This window comes from Epinephelus fuscoguttatus, linkage group LG20 (assembly GCF_011397635.1).
Source record: "Epinephelus fuscoguttatus linkage group LG20, E.fuscoguttatus.final_Chr_v1".
In the NCBI taxonomy this organism is placed as follows: domain Eukaryota; kingdom Metazoa; phylum Chordata; class Actinopteri; order Perciformes; family Serranidae; genus Epinephelus; species Epinephelus fuscoguttatus.
This window is the reverse complement of record NC_064771.1, coordinates 31,593,692-31,604,227: the sequence shown is the minus strand read 5'-3', so window position 1 is coordinate 31,604,227 and position 10,536 is coordinate 31,593,692. Positions and strand designations below refer to the sequence as shown.

The following is a 10,536-nucleotide window of genomic DNA, read 5'->3' as shown; positions in this document are numbered from 1 at the left end:
TTAAAGGAGAAGTCCGGTATTTTGCACTCATTTTCAGAGAATTTGGCTTTCCCCCTGCCTGGCTTAACACTGCTGCCAGTAGCCATGTGTGAGCCTGTCCTAAAACCACCCCCTAAACGTTCGTTTTCAAACCCATGAAACTCACAGAGTAGCTCGTAGCTAACGGTGGTTTCTGTGATGATTTATGTGACATTTTGTGTAATCCATTGGTTTTCTATAGAAGCCTCATTGTCCGTTGGTGGTAATCCGCCACCGGAAACAGAAAGGGGGTTGTTTACGACAAGGTTGTAGTCATTAGCCATGTTTCCATCAGCCTGTTTAGACGCGCATCTAGAAGTATCGCACTGGAAAATTATGATGGAAACGCCAAAATTCGAATTAAAATCCCCTGATTCGCACAAAGTAAAATACGCTCGCTTTAACCGGGTTTTGGTTGATTTGAAAAAATGTTGATTCGCAAAACGGGGGATGGAAACAGTTATGTTCAAATTAAGTCTGACGTAGCGCACCTCTCTCCATGGTGATATCCACACTCTGGGTCGGGAAGGCGGTAATGCATTTACAAGCTGGTTGCCAACTGCCAGAAAACGTAGAAGAAGAAGAATGCGAGACTTTTTTTGTTTCTGGTTCTGCAGAAATCTCGTGCAAGTTCGTAGTTTTCACCAAAGTCCATACATTTAATGGAAACACATAGGATTCGTATTTCTTTAAATGTGCATTTCCCAATGATTCGAATCACTTTTGGATGGAAACATAGCTATTGTAGTCTTTTAGCTCAGTGAAAGTGCCGGCTTGACAGTGCTGTGTGCGCTCCTGGAGGAAGAAAGCGAACGAACAAAAAAGTTTTGTAATAAGTTTAAACAACTGCACAATGGATTACTCGCTTGTAAACAACCTTCGCAGTACGATGCCTTTGAACACAACGCCAACCTTCTTCTTCTTCTCTGTGTCCCATTACATTGCAATTGTTTCCTGCCGGTTGCCGACACCCACGTAAAGGAGCATTATCGCCATCAAGTGGGCTGGAGTGTATAACGCTTCAGGGTCAAACGAACGATCAAGCAGAAGTTTACACATGGGTGTGACGCAGCTGAAAAAATAGTTCCACAATCGAGATGAATAGCGAAAACACAGATGGAAACCACAGTTAGCTATGATTTTTATGTCAGAACATCAATTAACACCACTGACCACTCTGTCCAGTTTCATGGCTTTGAAAACGAATGTTTAGGGTGGTTTTAGGACAGGTTCGCACATGGCCATAGGCAGCAGTGTTAAGCCAGGCAGGGGAAAGCCAAATTCTCTGAAAATGAGCAGTCATCACTATTTTGGTCTTAACCACTCCATTTCATCATTAACAACCCAGAAAAGTGGTGCTCAAAGTGCAAAATACCGGACTTCTCCTTTAAGAGAAAACGTATGTATTTTTGATTTTGGGTTAACTGTCCCTTAAATTCTGAGTGACACATCCATTCCTTCATTGAGAAGAAGTGGAGTCAATGCTAATATAAAAATACTGATTGTTTAATTCAGACTGTTCTTTGTAGCTCATATTTTAAAGCAAAGGGAAATGGGGATTTTGATGTAAAAATACAAAAATGTATATATTTAGGCATATGTCATATGAGAAGAAATTAATACATTAATATTATATTATATAATTATATTATATAATTAACAGTGATACAGGTGAAGTTTCTTAAGTTTCTTACTGTTTCTTTAAAAAAAACAAAACAGTTCTTTGTTGCATTTTGTGAGGAAGTCAGACAGCCAACTTTATATATTTTAAAACAAAAATTGTTTCCTTTTAACATACAGAGAAGTCAGACTCAATGATGCTGCATGTAATCAAAATGGTTTGAAAATGTTTTGTTCCCGAGGATTAAATTTGAATGAAATAAATATTAAAGTATGTTTAACCATCTGATTTATGTTTATTATCTGATTACAATTTCTGGATTAAAGGAAATAGTTTATTTATTCATCAACACTGTGAGGACGCCCAGGATATTTTTTCATGAGAGAATGGGGGCATGATTAAAAACAAAAAGGGACAAAGATCATTTCTTTAAAAATGTCAGTAAATCTTTATTGGAAGAAGCAGTGAAGGAATGTGTGTGACATTTTAAAAGATTATCCAAAGCATCAATAAACGTGCTAATTACAAATAATGTCTGTGAGATAATGAGAGTGTGGTGGTGACACGAATACAAGTTTTTACTACATTCTTGATCCGGTTGCTAAATCACAGCACATGTTTATGAGGACCACCAGCAGGATGAATAGTGACGTGCCTGTGAGGGAAACAGAAACAGAGAATACAAATCGGATCAAATGCAGATGAGAGACAAACAACTTATGTGGATTAGCTGAGACATAGTATGTTTCTCAAAAATGTTTTAAGGTTTAATGACTTTAAGGCCAACAAATAAATGAAGTATTTTCCCACCAGGATTTGATTTCTGGTTATCTACAGAAAACTTTGCAACAGCAACATGTTTGGGAAGAAAATATATGTGACATAGATACAGATTCAGATACATTTTTACCAACAGCAGTCATCATTGCATCACATTTGTTTACCTTTCATGTGTCCATTATTGGAGGAATTAATACCTGTTGATAGATAAAGACATCATAATACAACATAAAAGCAATTACAGTAAAGACAAAAGACAAAAACAGTCAGCTAATGGATAATTTTATTTTGATAGAGGCAAAATTACAATGCTACAAATTGATGTTTGTATATTTAAAGTCCCCCAAAACTCAAAACAGTTTTTAACTTACTGTTGCTTCATTTGGATGTTTGACCGGAATGATATATGTCATGGTGGGATCTAATTTAATCATTTTTACCTCAGTAATTTAACTTTTTTTGTGGGGAAAAAAAACATCAGACACAAACAAATATTCCAAGCTAAGAATTTTAAATGTCTTCAAACAAGTCTGAAGGGGATGTTAAACACTGTGGAAAGTGTAAAACACCTCAGCATGTGAAGACTATATGACGTACTGTACCTTTAATGTGAAACTCAGCCGTAAGGATCCCCCCACTTGGATCCGCCTCTGATGACAGACTTCTAAAAGAGCAGGGACCCTTGAGGGAAGAGAGGAGGAAACATGAGTTCAGTAAGAAGCACATTTTGTCAATTAAACTTAGACCAGACTTGCTTTGACCAGGGGACACTTCTGCAAAATGAGGCCAGGGTTCAGTTAGGGACATTTCTAGGATTTGAGGACAGTCGAGGCTCAGACCTCTGTAGGGGGGTCCTGGGAACCTTCCTGAGAATTTTTTCATAAAACAAGCTCTATTTTATTTTTTTATGCAATCTTGAATCTTATTTACATTTAAAGTACGAAGAAGTCCCACCCAGTGTGAATCAAACGTCACGTAATAAACATACTTATTATAACCCAAAATATGATCATTTTTTAAACTTAACAAGCACGACCATTCAATAGAATTAACCACACTAAAGCAGTGGTTCCCAGCTGGTGGGTTGCAGTCCAAAAGCAGGTCGAAGGTCATTCTGAATGGACACAAGTGACTCGCAAACATGTTAAGTTTGTAAAGAACACATTTTATCTTTTAGTACAGGGATTTTCTGGCACAGAGCTTTTATTCTGAAGTGCCGTTTCCTGCTGTAGAGTGAGTGACTGACAGATAGCTACTTAACAGAGACAACAAACTAGCTTAACACGGCCAAACACAAGTATGCACTGAAGGTATTAAACTGTGTGGACCTTGAACTAATGACTAAGGAGAAATCTGGATCCCGTGGCTGGACCAGTTGGGAACCACTGCTCTAAAGGGTGCCCTGTGCGTCGCTATCAGATGCCGAGGGCGCTGATAAAGTGTTGGTATTTGAAAACCTGGGAATGAGAAGGGGATGGTTCCCTCCAAAGGATCATCAGATAACTCTGAGAAGACATGAGATGAACAAACCCACAAAACTACACAAACTTAAATCCATTCTGTGGACTTTTGACAGGAAATCACTTGATAACGACTTAAACGCCAAAGGGTTGGGAACCACTGGTTTAATTGTTACCAATTAATTGGATTTTATAAGCTTATCATGTATATTCTGAAAAGTAACTCATAACCTCATTTGTACGTTGCTTTGGACAAAGGCATCCAAAAATAAATGTAGTGAAGTATAAAGCAGCAGAGAGTGGAAATACTCAAGTAAAGTACCTCAAAATTGTTCAGTACTTGGCTAAATGTAAATGGCTACTCCGGAAACTGGTGCCTCATAATGACTTAAACTGCATGTGATATTTCAAGGGCAAAAAGAGTTGGAAATGTAACAACAGGGACTGACATTGATAAACAGATGAACTGAAGATATGTTGATATCATGTCTAAATGTTGCACTCACTGGTTGACAATTGAGCCTCTCTCCATCACAGACCTGGACCTCACAGTGAAGCCAGACAGTGGAAACCTTCTCCAGACGTTGGAAGCGGAAAGAGTTGAACTTGAACATGGAGCGGCTGTCTTTGGCGTTCTCAAAAATCGTCACAGTGTTGTCAGAGGAGCAGCTGGTGGAAGACAGAAACGCGTTTAATCGGAAAATTCATTTAAGTATCAAGTGGCATCCAGAGGTGTCCTTTCACATTCAACTACACTGTAAAACTTATCTGAGGTATCAGGAGCAGACTCTGAACAAATGACTCAAGTACATTTTCAAGATTTTTCACTCTCCCAGACAAACTTCATATGTCACCCAGCTGGTGCATGCTTCATGCCCTGTTTACACGTGGCCAGCTATTTTCATAAACGGACATTTCACCATCTCCGTTTTCAAAAATAACATCGTGCACACCTGTCCATTTTCAAAAAAATCTTCGTTTACACTAACCCGTGTATATATGCTGTCAAGAGCATGCCAAACCTGTAGGTGGCAGTGTAACAAGAAGCTCAAGCCCACGTTAGCCAATCAGAATCCCGAAAATAGCAACTACAACAACAACAACAACGAGTCACTTCCTCTCTCTCAACAATGGCGCCAGGATCATCATTCATATGGACTGACCAGGAGGGAGAGCTCCTGTTAAATGTAACTTTAGATTACAAAGCCACAAAATTACAGGAGAACATCGACTGGGAGACGTGCCAAAGTAAATATGCCGACATACTTACCCTCTTTTTAGAGCACTACCCAACGCATCTAGCGCTACAACCCCATCAACCGATTTTCCTCATTGAAACGAGGACATCACCCGCGCCGTCCTCACAACCAAGCTTAAGGCAGTTCGGGGGAAATACAGAGACAAAATTGCTGACCTCCGAGCACTCATTCGTCTCTGCTCCTCGACATAATAGAGCAGCTGTATTTGCAAATGCAAACAGACAAGAAGGGAGGTAACCAACATAAATGCGACTGCTACTCTGAATGTATCCATGGTCACCATAGCAACATAGGTCGCACTTTTGACACAGGTGCAAGTTCGGGCGCATACTGTGACGTCGGCTGCCTATAACTCCGTTTATTGCAGTTTACATGTAAACGTGCAACCGGAGTTTTCCAAAATCTCCACTCTGGCCGGAGTTTTTAGAGGAGAAATCTCCGTTTGCGTGTAAACGAAGGGCACAAACGAAGGAAGATGTCTCCGTTTATCAAAATCACTGTGTACGTGTAAACGGGGTGTCAGTGAGCTTTAAGTCTGTATTTCTCTCATATTGACGTTCCAATAAAACACAGTATGTTTGATGTTGTTGTTAATTTTTAGTCTTGGTTCAGGCAAATAATGAAGTTCAATGTCATGAACATTGTCAATAACCAACAACTGCACTTTCTCCACTGTCAAACAGGAAACAGCAAAACAGGGTAGACAGTAAACATGTACCCCTTTTCAACAGTCCGGAGCAGGCTTGGCTTGGCTTGGCTTGGCTTGGGTCGTCAGCCCAGTGCAGCAGGGATTTGCATCTCCATTACAACAGGGCCACACACTTGAAGGTGTGTCTTTCACTGATGACTGCTCATCTTGAGTGATGACGTTTAAAAGCAGAGTGCTGATCCACAACTAAAGTCCCCTGTTATTTCTGCTGCATGTGTCTTTCCACAGCAGGGCAGGGAAAAGAAGTTGACCTGTTGGAGGTGAGCTGTTTGCAGAGGTGCAGTAAGAATCTGTTGTCTGCAGCTCTTCATCAACATCTCACTGCGGCGGTTTCTGCTTCCTGCTTTCTTCCTCCCTGCCGTATTATTAGACTTGTCTTTATTGAAGAAAAGCCACTAACAAAGTTCTGCTAATTCAGTGATATACACATTTCATTTTCTATAGATTCTTCGCAATAAAAGTCCACCGTTGTTTTGTTATGTAAGAACTTTTATTATGAAGCAGCAAAATAAGGAAATGTTGATTTTTTTGGGCCGAAACTTCACATGACTTCTTATACGGCTGATAGCGAACATGAAACCACGCGAACTCCAAACCACAGAGATTCAGTTAGAAGCTACAGACATACTGAGAGCTGAACACACAGAGAGACTTTTAAGAACACTTTTCTCTCTGGTCTCCTGCAGGCAAGATGAGATAAGTAGTCTTGCACCACACAAAACTTGTTTGGGGGGTCGTTGGGTGTTGGCTGTGGTCAGAGAGATGTCACCGCTACCTGCTTGTGGGCTGGCAGCCTAGCTTTTGGACCTACTTTAGAGAAGGTCCATCTCTGGCGTAGCTCAATGTGGCACGGCGCGTCTAAACTGATCATGGAAATGCAAATCGGTGCAGCTTGGCATGGCTTGACTCGGCATGGCCAAGTGACAGTGGAAAAGGCCCAATGGGGAGTACTCCAGGAGGGCTACAGGACATAAAAAAGTCTTGGTTCTCTTATAAAGTGGAAAAGGAGGAGACACTGGTGGAGTTCTGGAGTGAACAGAGTCTGTGTTTAATTCAGCGTGTATCTGATCCACCAACTGGCACTTATTTCAGTGAGAAATCTTAACTTTTGTAACAGTTCGCCTCTCATTCCCACTGTCTTCTTTGACTTAAATAGCGCAGCAAACCAACGGAGTCTTGTCGCAAGTTGAGGCGACAAAAATGTAAAGTTTGTACACAAATACAGTTTATCTTTATGGATTATACTGACGACGAATTGACAAGAGTGTTGTTGACACATGATGCCTCTTATGTTGTGTTTCTAGAGTTACGTGTTTTTTGCACACTTGAGGAATTGTTAATATGTCAAATTTCTAAAAGGGAGTTTCCACCAGGAGCAGGATGGAAAATGATCTCAAAGGGAATCTAGTTGCAGTTTTGCAAATAGTGACCCCTGCAAGATACTCAGTCTTTGCAAAATCTTATCGTGTGTGACTTTAGTCTTCTCAAAATCTTTTTAAAGTCTTCTGGTGTATGGTGGGCACTAGCTGAACCAGTTGAAATGTTTGACTTTGTACCTGTTGATGATGAGACTCCACCTCTTCTTGTCTGTTGAGTATGGAGTAGGAGTGGCCCAGCAGTTGTTTATCACAACTTTGAATCTGGGAGGTGATAATTGAAAGATGTGTTAGACTTTGAGTGGTTGTGGTACTTGTATGAATATAAACATAATCTTTAAACACCTGGAATATTTCAATATATGCTGACATACCTGTTACTTAGTCCTTTGGCCTCGATGCCGATGAAGACTTCAGAGCCGATCTCAGAGGTGTCGATCACATACGGGGCGTCCTTGGCGTACAGGAACTTTGAATTCTACAAAATACATACATATATTTTTATTTGCATCTGAATGTAACAAGTCACACTCGTACATTGAATAACTTCTTATTGGTACAGCTGTTCTGCAGAGGATTTATTAAACACATATAAAAATAGCATGACTGCATGAAACATGTTGCCTCCACTGGAGAAACTGAATCTGCGAGCGTCTACTCACCGTGAACACGTTCATAGACAACTGTGACCTAAAAGTGCCTAAACTCCCGTTGTTGACATAAACTGTAGCCACTCTGGAAAAAGCAGAGGGTTTAGTAAAAACGCTGCAAGTCATTGGGTTAGAATGCACTTATGTTCCACACGGTGACTGTGGTCGCCTCGTGTCTCGTGTCAATGCTTACCTTTGGCTGAACACTGCGTTATTTACCAGGTAGGCTGCTCGGTACATGCAGCTGAAGGTGTAGTTGACCGGCTGGTTTCTGACTGTGAGCGACGTGTCGTTGGACACGATGGAGTTGTAGAAGATGTACTTGGGATCTTTGCCGGGCATGTACTGTCAGAGGGGATGTGAAGACAAGAATATGAATAATATCTTTTTGTACTTTTTGGTTGTTTTCTTCTGTTGCTGAGGCACTAAAATAAAAATGGCTATGCCTTCACCTGAGAAACAGAGACATTGTTTCTGGTTTTTAATCAATGTAAAATGCTTTAGCACTACAAACTAAACCCCATTGTCCTACTTTGAACTGGGGTGGTGTCAAAACTATCACAAAGCAGACATGTCAGAAACTGCGCGAATAAACAAAGTCTCCATGGCTGGATACAGTAATTGTGACCCTCACCTCAGACTGCGTGCCGCAATACGAGTGGTTTTTGGGCGTCAGGTCTGGGATGATGAAGCGGTAGTAGCCTGGACTGTGTATTCCAGAGTAGCAAACTCCACCCAGGGACAGCTGGTCGATCTCCCAGCCGTACGGACACTCAGGGACGTTGGCAATGATAGCGTTGGGGAAACATGACACCATAACATAGTCTGGAATAAGATGCACACTCTCAATAAACCTGGCAAATAATTGCTTGAAATATGTGGGATTTAAAAGACATCCAGCATGAGAACAACCTGATCTCTGTACTGTGTGATGTTACCTGCTTTTTGGGGAGAGCATGTCCATGCAACAGGTAGAAGCATTAACAAAGCACCAACAGAAGCCATGCTGTGATGCTGCAAAGAGATTTTAGTTAGCAATGAGAGAATATTCAAAGATAACATAGAATAATGTAAGTATGTCATTAAATAAAAGATTTACCTGTTGGGGAAAAACCTCTTTATATATTCTGATGTCAGAGGATCCTCATGGCTCTTCAACAAGCCACCAGCACCGGCAACTCTACAACTAACATCTTGACAGCTTGGGGAGGTATTTTATACCATGACAGGTGAGGGAAATCAACTTCTCCCCCATTCTCTCTTCGTCTCCCCTCTGGAAGGTTTAAGAGCTCTATTGTGTCACTGCTCACAAAAGCTCTCTGTGCTGCTCGGACATTCACTTTCAAATGACCAGCGTCTCACGGGACGAGCACTCAGGGTGCTTAAAGTCACCTTATCTGGAGACGGGCTCACAGGGAAATCTGTCAATTTCATACAGTGAATAGAGACAGTTAGGACTTGTTATAACATAGGAGGGCGAATAATTTATTTCACACTTAGCTAGCAGCATCGCTGTGGCAGCGGAGGAGTGATTATTGAAGATTTTCCAACTGTTTTCACCTTGTTACAGTTTATTAAATGTCTCCTGTCTTTCTAAATTTTATTTGTGTCATTCATATATGCTTATGTAAAGTAGAAGTTTGACATTTTGGGAAATAACCTTATTTAGTTTCTGGTGGAGAGTTAAACAAGGAGATTGATACCACACTCATACATGTAGTCAGCAAACTGTTAGCTTAGCTTAGCATAACAACTGGAAATGGGGGTAAACAGCTAGCCTAGGTCCAGTCACCATAGTCACAAAATCTGCTGACACGCACCTCTAAAATTCAGAAATTATCATATTATATCCTGGTTGTTTAAAAGATGAAAAAAAATAAAAACAATACAACCAAAGCAAGGATGTCAACGGTTAACCCCCAGTCAGTTAGCAGCTGACAGTATTTTGGACTGGTCATGCATTATAGATCAGTTTTGCTACTCTTCAGTTCACTGCACTGCACACCACCTAGATCTGGTGTTAGCTAACATTAGCTAACAGCGCTGCTAATTCTGTGATTATCGCTGGTAACGCTGTCCCACCCAAACAATGCTGCTATGGAAAAAACAGCAAGTGTTGCTAACATAGTTAACGATGCTCAAGGAGTTTTGCAGATCTAAAATAAGGCGGCTACTCACCGAGGTGACCTGGGGGCCACCATGTTTCCACAGCAATGTCCTTCTGCCACTGAGACGTGGTTTGCAGAGGTAATCGTAAATGAGCGGCGCCACTAGTTAGCTCCCAGCCCACCTGCGCGGTGCACAGTGCAGAGGGCCCAAGGCTAACGAGTGGAGACATGAACTGGTTATTTACCGGTAAATGGGTGTCGGGCTATGGACAGAAAAATTAACCAAAAAGACATTCCTTAGCCAAAGTGTAACAATGACGATTCATTTTATAAGGAAAGCCAAACATAACTCATCTGCACACACTGCGACAACACAGAGATGGTTGAAAATTGACAAAGTGTCCCTTTAATTAATGAGCTTGTGGTGTTGGTAGTTGGATTTTAATTCCTCTGGACAGAGCCATGCTAGTTGTTTCCCTCTGTTTCCAGTCTTTGTGCTAAGCTAAGCTAAGCAAGTGCTAGCTGAACCCGAATATGAAGCAGACAAATATGACA

The 10,536-nt window shown here is 41.0% G+C and overlaps 1 protein-coding gene across 1 annotated transcript; it reads right to left on the bottom strand.

Annotated features, from left to right (window-relative positions):
* Nucleotides 1-2,109: 2,109 nt before the first annotated feature.
* On the bottom strand, nt 2,110-10,536 carry tectb (tectorin beta). The gene is made up of 12 exons (XM_049564464.1): nt 10,052-10,536; nt 8,973-9,294; nt 8,812-8,887; nt 8,508-8,698; nt 8,067-8,218; nt 7,886-7,958; nt 7,598-7,701; nt 7,404-7,487; nt 4,386-4,548; nt 3,022-3,100; nt 2,584-2,616; nt 2,110-2,294 (listed from the first exon to the last, which is right to left on the bottom strand). The coding sequence occupies exons 3-12, from the start codon at nt 8,876-8,878 to the stop codon at nt 2,221-2,223; spliced, it is 1,020 nt and encodes a 339-aa protein (XP_049420421.1). The 5' UTR covers nt 8,879-8,887; nt 8,973-9,294; nt 10,052-10,536; the 3' UTR covers nt 2,110-2,220.

Bases quoted from the DNA above. Each gene is read 5' to 3' on its own strand.
- tectb (XM_049564464.1), bottom strand. From the start codon at position 8,878: ATGGCTTCTGTTGGTGCTTTGTTAATGCTTCTACCTGTTGCATGGACA. The intron at 2,617-3,021 runs GTACAGTACGTC...ATCTATCAACAG, and splicing joins GGCTGAGTTTCACATTAAAG to GTATTAATTCCTCCAATAAT. The intron at 2,295-2,583 runs GTAAACAAATGT...TTTCCCTCACAG, and splicing joins CAATAATGGACACATGAAAG to GCACGTCACTATTCATCCTG.